Here is an 18661-nt window from a genome sequence, read left to right on the forward strand (position 1 = left end):
CTCTGCCAGGCCCTCATCATGTGCAGAACCCTGTGCTGCTCTGAAACTGCCAGTGGCTCCCCATTACCTCCAGGATAAAGCCCCATCTCCCTGGCCTGCTGTCTGCCATGTGCCCAGACTGCTTTTTCGGTTTCTCTCACCGTGCCACATACCTGAACTCCAGCAAGTCCCTCCAGGAACTTGATGAAATAGGCATGGGACCTTGCACTGGCACCTTCCGGTATATCATCCCCTTGACGAGCAAATGAAAGGGGTTATAATCCACTGCATTGATGGGAGAGTCGGGGCCCAGAGCAGAGCAGAGCTTGGCTCAAAGGCCAGGAGATGAGCTGACACCGGCAGCTTGAGACTTTCCTGTGTGTTCCGTGTGCTCTCTCAGCCTTGGCCCAGGGGATTCTGGTCTTGCCCGACCAGGGGCGCGTACCTCTCAGGAAGCTCTCGCTTGGTGAGCAGGATGCAGGGTTTCCCGAATGATGTCACGGGCTGCCTTTTCCAGCATGTGCTGCTGTCCCAGGAGGCTGCAGCCTCATTTGTGGTGGCCGTTCCTGTCTAGTGCAGTTCAGGGGAGGCTCCAGCCTCCAGCTGTGGGTCTGTTCTCAAAGCCTTGCAGCAATTGCACACCACGATTGGCTTATTTCTGATCAAACCATGTGCTTAATCAACAAACAAAGTATGATCCAGAGATGCCTGGAAGCTATGCTGTGTGCGTCCCAACAGGCAGCAGCCAGGCCTGCAGGGTCAGCCCACCCTCTTTACGCCCAGACAGCCTTCTTCCCATTCCCAAGCTCAGGCTCCTTCCTTTCCCATTCCCACCCGACAAGGCCTCCCCATAAGCCCAGAGTCCTGGCCGTCCCTCCTTCCCCCGTCATTCCCTCTCCCGCAGATTGTCCAGAAGCCCCGGGTCATCACCCGAGAGGCGCGCTTAGATAAACCCCTCGGTAGGGACGAGCAGGAGGAGGGTCACGCACACCCCACCCGTCCTGCAGGCTGACGAGGCTCCTCAGGTCCAGACCCCTCCTGCACCTTAGCCCGCCACCTCCCCACGCTGCCTCGTGGCCACACCAGCATGTAAACATGTTCTAGTTCGGAACTTGGTCAAAGTAAGTAAAATCACCTTGACCCACTTCCTCTCTAGCCATTTCTGTGTGGACCTTGCAGGGATTTGTTCAGGTCACTGCTGCTTCCCCCTGGCCCAGAACAGTGCCTGGCATATAACAGGTGCTCAGTGAATGACAGTTGACTGAAGGAACAAAGTCCCCAAAGAAAGAACTGTTGGTACTTCTCCCCAGTCTGTGGCCTCCCCTCCTGTCTCGCCCACCAAGCTCCCCTTTCCTGCCCAAGGCCCCATACCACCTCCCCGGCCCTTCCTGGAAGTCAACAAGCCAACGGCTCCCTCCTCCCGGACTCCTGCCTCTCCCGGGTTTTCTCCTGTCTCCCTGCTTGGTGGCTCCTCACCTTTTCTTGAGCTGAAGGCTGGACTCTCCTGGGCTGCCTCCTGCTGCATTCCCTCCCGGGGAGTCTCTCTCAGCTGTCAGGATGCAGGCGATGGTTCACAGGTGTGCCGTCCCCACCTACACCTCTCCCAGAACTCCCAGCTCCTGTCTCCAGCCACCTTCGTGGCCTTTCAGATGTGTGCAGAAGGGGCTCCCTGTCTGAAAGCTGCTTCCACATCTCATCTGCCTAGTTACCGTTCAAGCCACAAACCTGGAGTCGTCCTGATTCTTCTTCTTGCCTTACAGCATCTGTCCCATTACCAATTTCGTCAAGTTCTTCCTCTGAAATACTGCCAGAATCCATCTGTTCCTCCAACCCTGTAGTCACCTCCCATCTGAAGCACTGCAGTCGCCTCCTGACTTGATGATGCCTGCGTCCCCTCTGGCCCCTCCTCATGGCAGCCTGGTGGATCTTTTCTAAGATCATCCAGAGCAAGTAACACCACTTTATATCACCTACTTCTTTTCAGTATGCTTAGGATAAATCAACACACTTCTTCTCTCTGCCCACAAACTCTCAGGTAACTGGGCCCTGCTTCCCATTCTATTTTCATCCTGTACCTTCACTCAATGGTGCTTGGAACATTCTTGCCACCTTTCTGTTCTATGGACACCCCAAGCACATTCCTACCTCAGGACCTTTGCACTTACTACTTCCTTTGCAGAGAAGGTGTTTTCTTTGGCTCTTCACAAGATTGACTCCTTGCGGTACAGGTTCATCGGCCTTCTGGGGCCGATATCATCTCCTCTGGGGCCTTTCCTGACCATTCTTTCCAAATTAGGCACCTCCCCGCCCACCCGACACTGCCGTATCTGAACCCTGGTATTCCTACGTAGCACTTGTACTATCTGGAATGGTTTCCTGTATCTCTGTTGTCACCCCTTCTGCATCAGCCCCATGAGATTGAGGACGTGTGAGTGGCGAGTAAACATTGGATGAGCTGATAGGTATTGGATGGGATGATTGGCAGTGATGGAACCTCCTTAAGGCTGTGGTCCTGACCCGACAGGCCTACCCCACAGAGTCCAGCATGTCCCTAAGGGGCCTCCTGCCCCGCTTGCCACTCCCACAGGACCATCCAACCCAGCTTCTACTGGTCTATGGTCCACAGCCTCCTGCTGATGGGCGGTGGCCGACTGTCTCCTGACCCAGTGCCCTTTGCCCTGTGCTCCTTTGATCCTCCACCCTGGAAGGAACTGGCAGCTTATCCTGTTTACCACCAGGCATACCCTCAGTAATGGTCCAGAGCCGCCGCACCCCAGCCAGTCTCCCTTCCAGCCAGCAGGCTTGCTCCTGAGCTCCAGGAGGACAGGCCTCCGGCAGCCACTTCCCCAGAGGCCACTTCCAGACCTTTCCCTGAGGACGGCTCAGCTTCAAATGGCTGGAAGTTGTTTTCCTAATAAAACGTTTTGTCCGCTCCCTGGGGGTGTGTTGCCCAGGCAGTCACAGAGGACCGTCTCACCAAATCCGTCACCGTGTCCCAGGCCAGCCCTGTTGCTCCCCATTGCAGCGCACTATCCTGTCCAGCCTCATTGGGCCATTACGCTCTGGAGGGGTTCTCATGGTGGCAGCCATGGGACCCCAGCCTCGGTTCCTCTGCACAGCTGGAGAGAGGCAGCCTGGAGAATGGCAGTCTGTGCTCCCCACCCCTGCCCTGGTGGGGTCTCCCCTGCAGACGTCCAGATCCATAGCCGTCTCTGGTGAGCAGGAGCTCAGTCCTGCTCCCACTGGACAGGGATTTTAATTTTTTTTTTTTTTTTTTTTTTTTTGTGGTGCTGGGGATCGAACCCAGGGCCTTATGCTTGCAAAGCAAGCACTCTACCAAATGAGCTATCTCCCCAGCCCTTTAATTCTTTTTTAATTAAAAAAAAATTTTTTTTTTTTTGATACTGGGAATTGAACCCAGGGGCCTTAACCACTGAGCCACATCCCCGGCCCTTTTTAAAAAAGATTTTATTTAGAGACAGGGTCGCACTGAGTTGCTTAGGGCCTTGCTGAGTTGCTGAGGCTGGCTTTGAACTTGCGATCCTCCTGCCTCAGCCTCCCAAGGCACTGGGATTACAGGCGTGAGCCCCCATACCTGACTTGGACGGACGTCTACTCCCCGGTCCCTGTTTGTAAAAGCTGGGTGTTTATGTTTTGAGGTCATAACATCGTGGCGCTGCCTTGTCCGTGGCAGGAGGTGCGCCGTGGCCAGCAGTGGACGGTGCTGTCTAGGCAGATGTCGGGGACGGCAGCGCTTGCCAGGAGGCAGCACCCCCACATAGGCTGAAAATGCGACCTGTGGGTGGTAGGAGCGGGGTGTGCTCACAGTCACCATTGGCTGGAACTCACCCCACACCAGTCTGTGCACAAGTCCTTCCCATGGGACATCCCATTCCATCCTCGTAACCCAAAGGGGGCTGGCGTGACCCTACTTGGTGGAGGGTGGACGCCCAGCCAGGCGTCCACCCTCCACCAAGCAAGACCCCCTGCTGCTGCCAGCCACACTGCCCCTAACCCTTCCAGAACACACATGCAGACTCCTGCTTCCCGCCCTTGTTTTGGCCACCTTTCCCTCTGCCAGGAAAGCTCCTCTCCAGCCTCTGTCCTTCCGGTCTTCCTTTGTCTCCTGTAGGTCTCTCTGCACTAAAATGCCGTTTTCTCCTTAAGCCTTTCCTGGCCACCTTGCCTCAAATAGCAGTCCCCCCGCCGGCCCCCAGCCGTGTGACCCAGCCTCCCTCATCTCCACAGCACTGTCATCTTGGGGCATCCTGTGTGACCGCGGAATGTCTGCCGTCCAACTCCCTGACCTGCAGCCTGAGCTTAGCAAGGGAGGAGATTCTGGGTTTGGTTCACTTTTCTCCCCCCAGAATCTGGCATGTGTCAGACCCTCAGTAAATGGCTATAAAATGAGGGAGCCAACGCATGCCTGCCTTGTCACAGCTGGCCGCCCAGGACACCGAGCCTCCCCGGGAGGTCAGGGCCTGGGATCCCTGTCCACGCTGGGTCCTGAACATGCTCTGTCCTCTCCCCAGATGGTATCACGGAGCCATCAGCAGAGGAGATGCCGAGAACCTTCTGCGACTCTGCAAGGAGTGCAGCTACCTTGTCCGGAACAGCCAGACCAGCAAGCACGACTTCTCCCTCTCCCTGAAGTGAGTACGGCGTGGCCGCTCTGTCTGCAGGAGACCCCGTAGCCCCCCGGGAACTTTGCCCACAAGTATTAATTCAAGCCTTGGTTCTTCAATTTGATCGTGCTCTCCTGGGACGCAGAGGAGTTTCTGTGGTTGAATCGCCACCTTCTCAGGGAGGAGGGGTCTTCCTAGGATTTATGTTTTTACTATCAAGGAATTGCTTCCACCTGTGCTGCAAGCCAGGGCCCCACCAAGATCTTAGCATACCACGCCCCTGCCTTGGCCCTCACTTCAGTCCTTTGATGAGGAACATATTGTCCCCACTCTACAGATGAGGAAATGGAGACTCACAGAGGGAATGTGGTTTAGCCCCAGTGGCGGTCCCAGACCCCAGGAGTAGATGCTTCACTCTGCACAGCATCTTGTCGCTGCCGTGAGAACCCTTTCCTTAAGGCTTCAGGTTGTCATTTGGGCAGGTCTGATTTTTATGTGTCTCATGAAGGTTGGAAGGAACACCGGAAAGAGCCGGGGAGAATCCTGGCGTTGATGCCGCTGCGAACTGTCAGGTCTTTGGGAGTGAACGCGCGTAGGTGTGTGGTGCTGGGGTGGGCCCGGGGACACTCTACCCCAGCCCTTTCAATTTTATTTTTTGTTTGTTCTGTTTAGATACACATGGCAGTAGAGTGTCTTTTGACATATTGTGTATTCTTGGGGTATGACTGAGGATCCCATTCTTGTGGTGGTACGTGATATGGAGTTTCGCTGGCGTGATGAGCACAGGAAAGTTATGTCCATTCATTCCACTGTCTTTCCCGTTCCCATCCCCTCCCTTCCTTCGGTCCCCTTTGTCTAATCCAGTGAACTTCTGTTCTTTGCCACCTCCCTCAACCCTTTTTGTTTTGAGACAGGATCTTACTAAGTTACCCAGGCTGACCTTGAACCTGCAATCCTCCTGCCTCAGCCCCCTGCATACCTGGGATTATAGGCTTGCACCACCCTGTCAGGTTTTTCCAATCCGTGTGGATTGCTCTTGGCTGTTGGGATGCACAGCTGCAGGAGTGAAAAGAAGGGTTTTGGTTAAATGACATCGCTAGGTAGGACCCAAAAGTTCTTTCTTTGTTCTTGTTCTTGTTGTTGTTGTAGATGGACATAATAGCTTTATTTTTTTCATGTGGTGCTGAGGATCAAACCCAGTACTTCATACATGCCAGAGCACTCAACCACAGAGCTACAACCTCAGCCCCCAAAAGAACTTCTAAAACCTACTTCATAGATAGGAAAAGGCCCCCCACCCCCTCCAAAAAGAGGGATTTGCCCAAGACTCAGAGAGTTCGTTATGTGCTTGGGGTTTGAGCCCAGGCCCTTCGGGCAGCACAGACGCCCAGGTGTAGAGAAGCCCTCACGTGCTCCCTCTCCACCCCACTCATCCTTCCTAGAGGCCATGCGGAGAGCAGGCCCACCAGGGGGCTGCTGTCAGCAAAGTACAGCAGCATAGACAGAGGTCTCAGTGTGGCCGGGGAAGGTGAGGCTGGCCTGGCTGTGAAGACCAGCCCCCCAGCTGACCTGCGAAGGACAGTGACAAACTACAGAGCATTAGGAGGGCAGCAGGCAGAGGCTCTGGGAGAAGGGAGGGTGTGCAGACAGGCAGGGACCAGCAGGGACCAGCAGGGCAGCAGGGGCAGCTGCAGGGTCCCCCATGGGGCAGTTACGGGCACAGTTCAGCCCTGGGAGAGAACAGTTTTTCTAACAGAGCTGATCAAAAATCAGAGCTAGCCAAAGCTGCCTCAGCCTTGTCAGTGGGGAATACAGCTAGAAACTGGACCGCCACCTGGCCAGGGAGGGCGTGGAAACCATTTCCAGCCAGCCGGGAGGACTCAGGAGACACGGAGGAGCACTGCTGTGTTCCAAGCTGCTGGCACCTGCACGCCTCATTGCCTGCCATCAGACCTGAGGGCCCAGAGAATCCGGTCAGTTACCGCAGTGGAGGGAGGAAGATTCAATGTGCTAAACCACAGCTGGACTGGCAGGCTGGGCTGGAGGCCGCCAAAGCCAGAGAAGCCATAATTGGATTGAGAAAAGGGCAGCGGCAGGGAGCATGCACACGGCTGGGCATGCAGGCTGATGGAACCAGTCCTCCGGGACACCCCGCTGCTCTAGTCAGCCCTGCCACCCCTCCCTCACTGCCTGGAGATAATCTTGCAACTCAGGTGAATGACATTCTTCTGGATTGCAAGAGGCAAGGGAAGCTGGGCACGGTGGTGCACACCTATAATACCAGCGACTGGGGAGGCTGAAACAGGAGGATCGCAAGTTGGAGGCCAGCCTCCCCAATGTACCCTGTGTCAATATAAAAAAATTAAAAGGGCTGGGGATGTAGTTTGGTGGTTGAGTCCCCTGGGTTCTTTCTCCAGCAAGGGAAGCAGGTGGCATTACTTGTATTGCAGCAACCTTCCCCACAGACCTGGGCAACGTGCAGCTCTCTGGGGCACTGATCAGGCTGGGTTGTTGCTCTTCTCCCCGTTCTCCGGGGACAGCCCAGCAGGACCTCTGTGGAACACGCAGAGGAGGGAGAGAGCGCCCCACACCAAGCCTGGCTGCTCCTCCAGAAAGACCAGAGCCTCTGCAGCTGCTCCAGCGTCATGTCCGATGGTGACAGCAGCACAGCCCTGCCTGCAAGGTAGAGCCTCTGAGTGCCAGGCACGCCCTGGCGTAGATGCCGACGTCACTGTGGCGGAAGCAGCACCTCCACGTCCAGCCTGCGGAGTCTGTTTCTCAGTCCCTGTGCAGTCCCCTCGTCACGCCGACAGGCCAGACCTCACCTCACAAACAGGTTTCAGAGGACCCAGAGCATAGTCTCCTTTTGTCCCTGGCATATGCCATTCCTTAGATAGTAGGGCCCTCTCAGGGGAGGGACAGCACCTGGGTCCTTGTCCCCACAGTGCAGGCGTATAGTCCGGAGGCCTGTCCTGCAGTGGAGGCAGCAGGGGACCAGCCTCATGCCTGGCTTCCCCACTCCCCAGCCTGTGGCTTTCATGCCATCTCCCTGAGCCTGCCGTCCTCTGTACACACACACTAGGACAATGACAGCCGGCTTCCGGCCCCGCCAGTTCCACATCATTGTTACCTTGCGCTGTTCCCACTCTGCCCCTACTTCCTGCCATCAACCCGGTTTTAAGGCACCCATTGTCCAAAATTCTGGACAGGCATCCTGTCCTGCCACTCTCTGCTCCCTGTGTGACCTTGGGCAAGTTCCTCCCCCGCTCTGGGTCTCAGCATCCACATTTGCCCAGTGAAGAGTCAGACTTGATGCTCACTACAGATATTGACACTGAGGTGTTACCTGACTCCTCTCGCATCCCGGTCCATGGACTCAGACCCCTCTTTGTCCTTGGAGTGCCCTGGCTGGATCAGCTGTACCTCCCAGGCCAGGGAGAAGGGTGAAGGGAGATGGTGCAGGGACCACCAGAACCCTGGGCAAGAACGCTCGCCACAGGGCCCAGGTCCGTCTTGCTGCACCCATCCTGTGGGATCCAATTCTCAAACTGGAGTTTGCATGGCTGGATCTGCCCAAGGAGGCCAGAGGAGGGTTGTCTAGAGCCATTAGATGCCCCCCACCCCTGCAAAGGCCAGAGAGGTGGTCTCACCTGGTCAACTTTCCCTGGAAGAAGCCCAGATTGGGGAGGTGGGCTCTCCTGTGGCTGGGCTGTACAGCCTGCTCTGGGCAGGTGGCCTTGCTCCTTGGCGCAGCCCCCGTGCCCCGTGACTGGTCGGACTGCTAACCAGGAGCAGCGCCTTTGTGTGAATCACCGTGACCACAAGGGAAGCATACCTGGTACCCCATGTCCTGGCTGCTTGGGTGAGCACCCCTTTGCCAGCCTCGTGAGGGGCCCTGCTATCTATTTCTCACTTGCTGGCAGCCTGCCGGGCGGGGCGCGGGCTGGCTCCCCTGCCCTGTGCTATCAGAAGCGAGGGCGTGCACGCTGACATCGGAATTCCAGCTATGCTGGTTCTCCGCCTCTGGCCATTTTCATGTGAGCCTCCGGTGGACTGTGAGGACGTTCCAGGTTGGAGAAAGCATTTGGGGGAGTCTAGCTGCAGAGGACAGGGCCCTCTGCCCGTCTGTCCTTCCCCCAGAAGATATTTTTCAGAGCCCTCTGTACCAGGCACCAGGGAGGGCCAAGCTGAGAATAGCCAGGCGGTGGCCCCAGGGTGTCAGGCCTGACCAGTTCAGTCTGGGCCTTGGGAGCCCAGAGTTGGCACCCTGGTGGGTGGTCCTTGCCACAGAAGGTTGGGAGAAGCCACAGGGAGGAGGCTGCACTTGAGCCTAAAAAGCAGCTAGGTGTTCCCTGGCATGGCCATGCATCTGGGGAGGTGCAGAACCTCAGCAGGACTTCTCTGCCTCCCAGAGCAGTTGGTCGCCGTTCTCAGCTGGCGTGCAGGTTCCACTCAGTCCTGCTCTCCAGCCCCCTCGCACACAAACCCGCCTGCACCCGGCCCTCCCTGCTGTCAGCAGTTGGCACGGCTGGAAGGCCTGCGCATTTGCTCTAGCCTGGCCCCACAAGGTGGCCGACCGATTCCCCATGTCTCTTCTAAGGGTAGAGGAGGCTGATGACTTGCCAAGGCCTCCCACGGGGCTGAGGCTGGAGCCTGAGGCCTCCAGACTTTCCACCCCGTCCCTAGTGCTCCTTCCACTCTATCAGAAGGTCTTCAGGTGTCAGACCTAGAAGTGACCTTAGAGGCCTGTCTAGTTCAGTCCCTTTGCTGTGTAGATGAGAAAACAGACTCGAAGGGGATTCGCAGTGGTCTCAGCTATCCAGTGGCACTTGCCCACACTGACAGCAGAGATGGTGACTCTTGCCCTGTGGGGACCAGCTACATCTTTGGATCAGACCATGCTGGCCACTTATCTGACCCTCTGTGGCAGATACCCCCACCTGTGAAGCTGGCGTCAGAGGTGCTGCTGAATGGCCCCAGTCACCTCCCTATCCCACCCAGCCTGCGGAACCGCCCCTCTGCCCCGCCTCCACCCTGACTTGATGGGCAGCGAGCTGACCCGCCCCCACTGCCGGCCCCTGGCGCACTCACTCCACCGCAGGAAGCGGAGGGCTGAGCCCTTGGAAATTGGCAAGAAAATACCAAACTCTTAACAGTTTCCTGTTTCTAGCAAGGCAGACAGTAGGAAAAAGGGACCAAAAGTTGTGAGAAATCTCATTGAAAGGGTTCTTCGGGCACTGTGGACTGTGAGCGGCCCTTCACAAGCTCTGGTTTTATGAGTTTTTGCAAAGAATCTGAACAAGATGAGGGAAAGGGGACTTCAAAGACTGCAGAGTGCAGCGGGTGGAGGGTGTGAGTCCTGCTGGGTGGGGGCGCACAGAATGGCACTTCTGGGGTCTTGGCAGCCAGGGAGGCCACTGCTCCTTTGGCACAGATCCAGCTGCAGGTTTGTTGAAACAGGGAGAGTCCCACCCAGTGGGGGGAAATAGCCCTGTGGAACCCTCACAGAAAGGTCCTTTGGCTTTCAAGTCCCCAGAGGCATTTCGCCACATTCTTGCAGATGTGGCCTCAGAGGCCTTGGGCCAGGCCTGTTTCCACAGAGCCCCACACTCTAGCTTGAGCATTCAGGAGCTTTCCTATCCCTCTGGACTCTGCCCTGTCCAGCGAGTCACTGACCAGAGCTCCAGCCCCACAGGGCTCACAGTTTGAAAAGCAGGGAAGGCCCTGACACAGTAACTCACGTAGAAAAGCGTTTAGAGATGCCCAGGTGGAAAGGACGCTGGGCCCTGCCCAGAGGGGTAGAGGGCAGTATTTGAAGGATGACCAGGCTTTCAATGGTGAGTGGCGCTGAGGGAAACGGGCAGAGGCAGGAAGCGCAGGGCTGTATAAGAACCACAAGCAGCACGTGGGCCTGAGCCCAGGGGAGGCACAGCCCCGTCAGTGGCAGAGGAACAGGGACTTTATCCTGCAGGGCAGTGAGGAGCCCCTGAAGGTTTTGAGCCGGGCGCCATGATGCCCTCTGAGAACTATCATGGGTACCATGATCATTATGGGAGGGGACAGCTTCTTCCTCCTTGTGCCTACACATGTGCCACCTGCACCCACATAGCCTGAGTGCTGGCATGGGGCCTGTTCTAAGAGACCAGGAGACTAGCTGCATGTGAAATCCAGGGTCACCCTTTTCCAGATGGGTGAAACCTGGAGGGAAACCGCAGGCTCTGAAGTCAGAGATACCCAAGTTCAAATCCCAGCGCCCTTGGTCACACCAGCCATGTGATGCTAGGCTTGACCTAAACCTGGGGCACACAGATGAGAAGGAGGCCGGGCAGAGAAGCCCCCGTGTGGTACAAAGTGGGTGCTTGGTGTATGGCAGGCTCAGTGACTCCCAGCTTTTTCAGAACCTTCAGAAATTGCCATGGAAAGCAGCAGTGTGGACAGAGCCCTGGGTGAGTCCAGGCCAGCTCTGCTCTGATAGATGGCTAGGGCTGGCATGTCTTTATGAGGTTCTGGGGGTTGAGGATTTAACGCAGTGGTGGAGGGCTTGCCTACCTGAGGCACTGTGAGACCTGGGTTTGACCCCCTGTACCACCAACAATAAGAAAAAAATGAGGCTCTGGGGCTTTGGGCATATGCTTCCAGTGGAAGGGCTTCACAGTCGGGCCACAGAGCGTTTTCCCCTGTGTCCCGAGTGTTGGTAGGGCCCCACCCCATCCTCAAGGAGGGGAGGAGGGCAGGACAGTTGGTGGAGAACAAACCTTCAGGTTGCTTGATGCCGTTGCGTCTTCCTGAGCAGCAGGACTGTGTTGGCTTCCGAGCGCCCATTCACCACCCAGCAGATGCTCCACTGGAGCGTGCTTAGGTGCCATGGGGCCTGGAAGAGCTGAGGGACGCATTTCAGTTAAGGGTGTTTTTCTTTCTTTTCTCCCCTCATTGATTTATATCGTAAAAGAGAGAGTTTTCAAACAGTAGGCATGTCTGGGTCTAGGCAGGCAGGCGAGTGATTAATCTTAGTTTGTTGCTGCTGACAGCCAGGAGCAAGAAATAATAAAGGTTTGCAGGGCAGGAGGGGCGGGGGAGACCCTGTGGCTGGCGCCCGTCAGCAGGGAGCGAGCCTTCACCTCCCCCTGCCAGCTGAGCATCCTTCCATCGGGTCAGCATCTGAGGCTCCAAACACTTAACTCCATGGGGTCTGCCCGCTCCCAGGTGAGCCACAAGCTTGGTCTCTCCAAGCCACAGCAGGGCCTCTCCAGCAGTTGTGGAGTCCCCCCCCCCCCCACACAGTCCCAGAATGCCCTTGTCCCCAGCTGGGCCCCTGAGGGCAAATGAGTCCTGTTAAGGACAAGCCTTCAAGAAAGGCAGGTGTGCACAGCTTGGGGCACAGGTACTGCTCCTTTGGATTCCCACGCTGCCCCATAGACCTCAGCTCCCTGGGTTCCTGGCCACGTGCCCATGATCCTCTGCTCCTTTGACTCCATGTATCCTGGAGCTGCCAGGTTGTGCGAGGCAGTAGCTGGCCATGGCTGAAGGCAGACAGCCACAGCAGTGCCATCCCAGGGAGGTGAGGGATGGTGTAGGGTTCTGCATGGGAGTGGCTAGGCCTGCCTGTGGCAGGGAAGAGGGTTGTGACTTGGTCCTTGGAGAATGAGGACTGAGGCCGTCGGGGGTAGCAAGGGGCCAACCCGGCTGAGGCAGCAGCCCAGCAGGGGAGCTGGTGCCTCCTCTGCAGTGCAGCTTCCAGTGTCTGTGCCCCCCCCCCGCCCCCTCACCAGCCCCTCTCCTCCTCCCCTGGGTGGACACCACTCTGCACAGCAGTGAAGACCCTGGTTCTGGACCCATCTGACTTGGGCTCTTGAAACCCAGCTCTTCCACGTCCTAGCAGGGTGGTCTTGGGTAAAAGGGCTTATGTGTTTGAGCCTTGGTTTCCTTGTCTGAAAATGAGTTTCACGGGTGTGTCAATGAAGGGACAATATACGTGAAGTGCTTAGCATGCGCCCTACTGTAGTAGCAAGTGCTCAATCAGTAGAACTCCACTGTCTTCATCGTAGACTTTGGAGAGCTGCAGGTTGGAGGGGCAACAGGTCACAGTTGGCTCAGAGCCTTGTGGATTGTTTGGGTTCAATTTGGAAGTCTCTCTATACCCACATCCATTTTTCTTTACAGTGGTGGGTTCTTAGCATTTATGTGGCTGCAACTAGAGAAAATCCTCCATTCCCATAATGGAGACTTTGAATCTTGCAGAGTTAGGGTCAAATCCAGGCTGCCCTCTTCCTGGCTGTGTGGGCTTGGGTAAGTTCTCTCTGATCTCTGATCAGCAGCAGCTGCAGATGCACCTCAGTAGGCATTCTTCCCTGTCTCTCCCCCCTGCCGCCCCTCCAGCTCTCCCACTGAGTCTGCAGACACTGTCAATCAAATACTCATTTTCACTACTTCATTATGGTCTCCTGGTCACCCGATGGGGAAGCTTGTTTGCAACAACTCATGGCCGCAGTTCCCGGAGTACCTAGCAGAAACCTTGGAAATTAGGGGACAGAAAGAGACCTTTTAGATGATCTGGTACAAGTGGAGAAACCAAGGCTCAGAGTGAGGAAGAAGCTTGCTGCCTTCCAGCTCACTCCCAGGCCTGATTTTCTAGAGCATCTAAGAGGCAGGCCAGTGGGGGACTGTTTGCTCTCCATACCTTCAGGGCCGATGGAGGAAAAACGAACTTTCTGTTCAGTTAGCGTACTTCGTGTTTTCTCCGTGTTTTAAAGGAAATGCCACAATTAGGAGCTGCTGCTTTAGGCCAAATAGACTCCTCAGACTCTTTGCAGGGGACTAAACAAGAACAGTGAACTTTGGAATGTGCAGATGCCTCACAGGATGAAAGGACACATCCTATGACAGTTCCCTTTATTCAGAATGACTAAGAAAATACGCCCTGCCAGTGGTAAATTAGGTCTCCGGCTGGGTCCCTCGCTGTTCCGGCAGTTCCTCTCAGGGACCCTAAGTTCAGTGCTGTGGCGATTTGGGAGCCATGCAGTGGACAATGTGGGAAAAGGCCTAGGCCAATTCTCAGGATGCCAAGATCAGGCCTTCCCTCACTGCTGACTAGCTGGGGTCCAGATCTTCATGGGCCTTTGATTGCACCTTCCTCTGGGAGGGGCTTAGGCAGTCTGAGTTCCACCCATTCTTGATTCAATCTCCTGCAAACTGGTGGGATAAGCGCCCCCCTGCCAGCCACCTCCCTGGGTTACTGAAGTTTGTCAGTGAGACCATGCACATCAGGGCCCTGGCAGGGGCCTAGTACTTAGGAGATCTGACTTTGTCACTGGTGACACTGGTCTGTAGTGAAAAGGGGAGAACTATTGCCTTCTCTCTCACATATCCTGAAACATGCACGTTGAGGGTGGTGAAGGCTCAGGATTCTAATGCATCCTGATGCCCTCTTTTTGCCCCATGGGATCTCATCAGAAACAACCCCCTTCCTCTCCAGCAGGGCCCAAGCCAGCAGTGTGGACAGCATAGCCCCAGGACCTATGCCAGGTGTTCTGAGCAAGACCTGGTGCCAGGCATTTTTCTGGTACCTTTTCTCAGGTGATGACAGAGACCTAAAGCCCCTGGCCCAGCCTATGGGAATCTGAAAACAGGAGGGCTCATTCCATCTGTCTCTGAACCAGTGGTGTCAGGATACTTGACCTGGCTGGGGGATTCTGGTGTCTTCTCTGAGTCAGTTCCTCAAGCAGCTGGTGGAGAAGGCACAACTCCTCATTGCTCCCACTTTACAATGAAGAAAACCAAGGCTCAGGGAGGCCGAGGAGCATATCCAAGACGATGGAGCCAGAGAGGGACCAAGCAGCGGCGCCTGACTCCTAGACCACTGCTCTTCTCTGGCCTCTCTGGGCCATTTGTTCCAACTGAGCTTGGAAGTTCAGTTTCCACCCAGGGGCTGGCCTGAAGGCATGTGGTAGCAGAGAGAGGCTGAGGCTCAGAAGGGCCAGTGGTGGCCTCTGTAGTTGGCGAGACGGAGGTTTTCAGAAACTCCTCCTGGCCACGGATGGTGCTAGATCCAGAGCCACGGGCTGGCTGCTCAGAAGGCTGCTGAGGGCAGAGAGCGAGGAGTCAAGGACCGTGTCAGAACTCTGAGCAGCTGGGCCGCTGGTGGACTAGGAATGGTTGGTCGAAAGAGCTGGGAAAACACTCTCTCCCAGCCCCGCTGCTGCTTCCCGCCACTGTCCAAGTCCCAGAGCAAGAGGTGCTGCCCTCACCTGCCTCCCTCCGCCAGGCCATGCTCAGAGCACCTGCCCAGCCTGGCAGCACCAGGGGAGATGGAGCAGCCCTCCCCTGCCTGCTCCAGCTCCCCTCCCTGCCAGGCAGGCAGCATCGCCCTTTGTTCCCCCAAGAGCTCCCCGGTCCTCTCTGGCATCTGAGCCGCCCTGATTACATTTCCAGGCAGTTTTTAATTATCTCATATCAGCCCGCGTCAATCTGCCTGTGCGGCCAGGCCGCCAGGGGAGGCATTCCAACTGCCCATCCGTCGCCAGGAAACCTCTCCTGCCCCAGGACAGTTCCTTTTGGAGGCACTGGGTGGTCTCCCCAAATGAGAAAAACATTTCTTTCCAATCACATTTCTAACATCTTGTTAATAGGACTTATTTAACACAATTTTTGTAGGAGCCATCTGGGGATGGTTTGGTCGCAGGCTCGGGGGAGGGTCTATAGGATGCTACAGGGACAGGCCGCCAGGGCAGCCACAGACCACGTGTCTGCCCTCAGTGAATGGGGGGCAGCATGGAGAATAAGGATGCTTCTGGGAGCCGGAAGATCAGAGCCTGAATCCAGGCAGGGGGGTCAGCCAGTGGCTTCCCATCTCTGAGCCTCTCAGCCCTGGGCCAGGGACACAATGGAATCGAAAGCTCTTGTAAAAGCTCTTGTAAACTCCAAGAGGCTGTGCTGGGCATGGCTATTGGGGGTGGGGAGGGTTGCAGAGTCTTTGTGCTGACCCCAGGAAAGTGTTGGCGACATAGGGTTTTGTTTTGCTTAGATCTGGGTAAATAACTCAAAAGCCCCAGAGAAACGTGGTCGACCCCCACCTAGAGGTGTTTAGTGGGTTTTGAAGTGACCGGCTTCTTACAGTGAAATCCCAGTGCCTAGCAGGGTTTGATGATTCCCCAGACCTCCTGGCAGTGAGCGCCAGAAGGGGCTTGGGTCAGCTGTGTCAAGACCCTGGCTTTCAGAAAGGGGGAATTAAGTCCTGATAAGGGGGAAGGGACCTTCCTGAGGTCCTGAGGTGAGTGGCTTGGCAGAACCCACATGCCCCAGCTCCCACCCCAGGGTTACTGTCCTGCTGAGCTGCAGAAACACTGTCTTTCTCCCGCTTTCTCCATAAATGCTCTTGGTATTTGAGGCAGATTTATAAAATCAGATGTCAGATTTTACAGCCCTTGTCTTTGCTCCCATAGTTCAAATGCTAAAGCTATAAAAATGGTGTTTTGCTCTGGGGGGTGGGAGGCACTCACACGTGCCTGGCCCTCTGCTGGAGCGGATGCCGCTCCACTCCCAGCTCTTGGTGCCCCCAACCTGCTCCTTTCCAGGTAGCTCCCCCAGTGACGGTCACCAGCTGCCTTCCAGCCCCCGCTGAGGGTGGGTTTTGCCACTTTTAATAATGCTTTTGCTTTGCTTCGCTTTTCTTTTCTTTCCTCTTCTTTTCTTTTCTTTTTAAGATTACTTCACCCAAGAGGAATATCAGAAACAATTGGGTTTGGCAAAGCCCGCTTATTAGAAATGCTTTAAATAGAACTTCCTTTTTTTCCCCCTGCTATTTTGCTTTTGAATATCCACATGCTGCTGATGGCCCTCAGGCCTGGGGACCAGCCTAACACACTTAGCGCAGACTTGCAGAGCCGGGCTTACAAAGGAGCTGGTGCAGGCTCTCACTGCAGAGCTCCTACTATGTACTGGGCCTTTAGCTGGGCAGGGGACAAAGACACCAGCCTCTGAGCTCCCAGCTTAGACAAGGAGGCAGATGAGCACAGAGCTGGAGGAACAGAGGAAGAAAGTAAGTCTGACCTGGGGCATCTTGGAGGGCTTTTTGGGGATGGTGGCATTTGAATAGGACCTCAGAAGATAAGTAATACTGAACAAGAAGACCCCGGTAGCTGGGCACGGTGGCACATACCTGTAATCCCAGGGGCTCAGGAGGCTGAGGCAGGAGGATCATGAGTTCAAGGCCAGCCTCGGCAACAGCGAGGCACTAAGCAGCTCAGACCCTGTCTCTAAGTAAAATACAAAATAGGGCTGGGGATGTGGCTCAGTGGAGATAAGTGCCCCTGGGTTCAATCCCTAAAACCAAAAAAAAGAAAGAAAAGAAAACCAGCATAATTGTTTATTGGCTAAGCAACAGCAAGGGTCGGGTACTTTTAGATTTGGGATTAGAGGAGAAACTTCTGTGGTGTCCCCTCTCCCATGGTCCTACCTTTGTAAGGGTGACTTTTTAAAAATGTCACCCCATTTTAGTTTCCAGGTTAAAACCAGTCTGCATAAACTCAGGACTCAGCTTTCTGCCCTCTGATGGCTGAGGCTGCTGACCTTGACCCTCAGGGTTATAGTCTGAAATGATCTGACATCTGCTTAGGAATCTCTTGTGACTGAGAGTTTCTTTAGTAGTCTTTATCTCCCCACCATCAGAGAGCCTGGCACATAGTAGGCACTCAGGAACTATTTGGAGATTATAGTCCAGAGAAAAATAGTCACAGTTTTCAAAGTAAGCCATGATTGTCATGAAGTCAGGTCACAGAGTCCAGCCAGCCTGTGACGGTGCCTCACATACATATGCATGGGGTGGGGCGGGCGGGAAGGTGCTGTGCCAAGATGTGATTAACAGCTATCTGTGAGTGCTGAAGTGGGTGCCGATGTTTGTCTTCTTTTTGCTTATTTGAATTTTCTAGATTTTCCATACTGAATCTTTTTTATAATAGTTTTGTTTTTGTTTTTTTTCTTGTTGATTAATTGAGGCTGAGTAGGAAACTCACTGGCTATGACATCAGGAGTCCCGGTTATGGTCTTGACTCTCTCTTGAGCTCTTCTTTGTTACTGTTCTTGGTGCCTGTTCTTTGGGGGTACTTAAGTTAGGGGTGATTAGAAGAGAGAGACTTCACCATGCCAGGCTAAAAGAGTGGACTATCTGGAGCTGAATCCCTGGTTCAAATCTCAATTCTGCCTCAAGCTAGCTTTTTGGCCTCTGTATGATGGGGGTAGGAATAGTCCCTGCCTCTGAGGAGGATCATGAAGTATAAATGAGATCGAAGTCCTGGTCAGAGATCGCCAGCTCCCCAGAGCACCCCCACTTTACCCTCAAGGACAAGGACTCAGAGAGGGGAAGGGCTCACCTGTGGCCACACCAGCACCCTGCATTCCCAGCCCTCTGTCCTTTCCACAGTTTCTTATAACCTCCTGGCTTGTCAAAGAGCAAGCCATGTGCTGGACACGGCCTCGCCGGAAGAAATGTATTTGCAGGATGCCCGGCAGACTTTTTGCAGTTCCTGGTACCTGGTGTTAGAAGCCAATCTCAACAGGCTGGTGCGGAGTGTCCTCTGAGGCAGGCAGAATGGTACAGTGACAGCGTTAAAAACTCAGGGTAACGGATGAGCTCTGACACAAGCAGGGCTAAAATCACCAAGGCACCGACGCCTGTGACCTGGGCACCGAGACTTCTGACTGGATCTCCACCAACCATCGCGACCACTTCCGAGTTCAATTTTCAGGCTAGGAAAGTCCTTTTCCTCTGTCCAGAATTGTCCCAGTCTTAAGCAAAACCGTAGTCCAGGGGGAATGGAGGGTTGACTCTTACACTTTTGTGGGAGTCGTGCTTTTAAAAAAGCAATCTGTTCCGATAGTAAGTAACTTTGGAACTCAATTACTTGCAGCCATGCTGAAAAAAACCTGTAATTAATGTGGTCAGACCCCAGCCAAATAATAAAATGAAAGCTTTGTTGTGTATCAAGGCAGAAATCAATTTCATTAGGAAGCAGAGAGCTGGAGATTTAATTTTGAGAAAATTCTCCACCCTGTGGAAAGAGGTT

At 54.9% G+C, this 18661-nt stretch overlaps 1 protein-coding gene across 1 annotated transcript in view; it reads left to right on the plus strand.

The window, feature by feature from the left end:
- Shb (SH2 domain containing adaptor protein B) overlaps nt 1-18661 on the plus strand; it is a 131053-nt gene that overhangs the window by 97647 nt on the left and 14745 nt on the right. Inside the window, exon 5 of the mRNA XM_047525403.1 lies at nt 4512-4631. Coding sequence (XP_047381359.1) covers nt 4512-4631 — 120 coding nt within the window. The remainder of the gene's footprint in view (nt 1-4511; nt 4632-18661) is intronic.

The sequence above is a fragment of the Sciurus carolinensis genome, chromosome 14 (assembly GCF_902686445.1).
Source record: "Sciurus carolinensis chromosome 14, mSciCar1.2, whole genome shotgun sequence".
Lineage (NCBI taxonomy): Eukaryota > Metazoa > Chordata > Mammalia > Rodentia > Sciuridae > Sciurus > Sciurus carolinensis.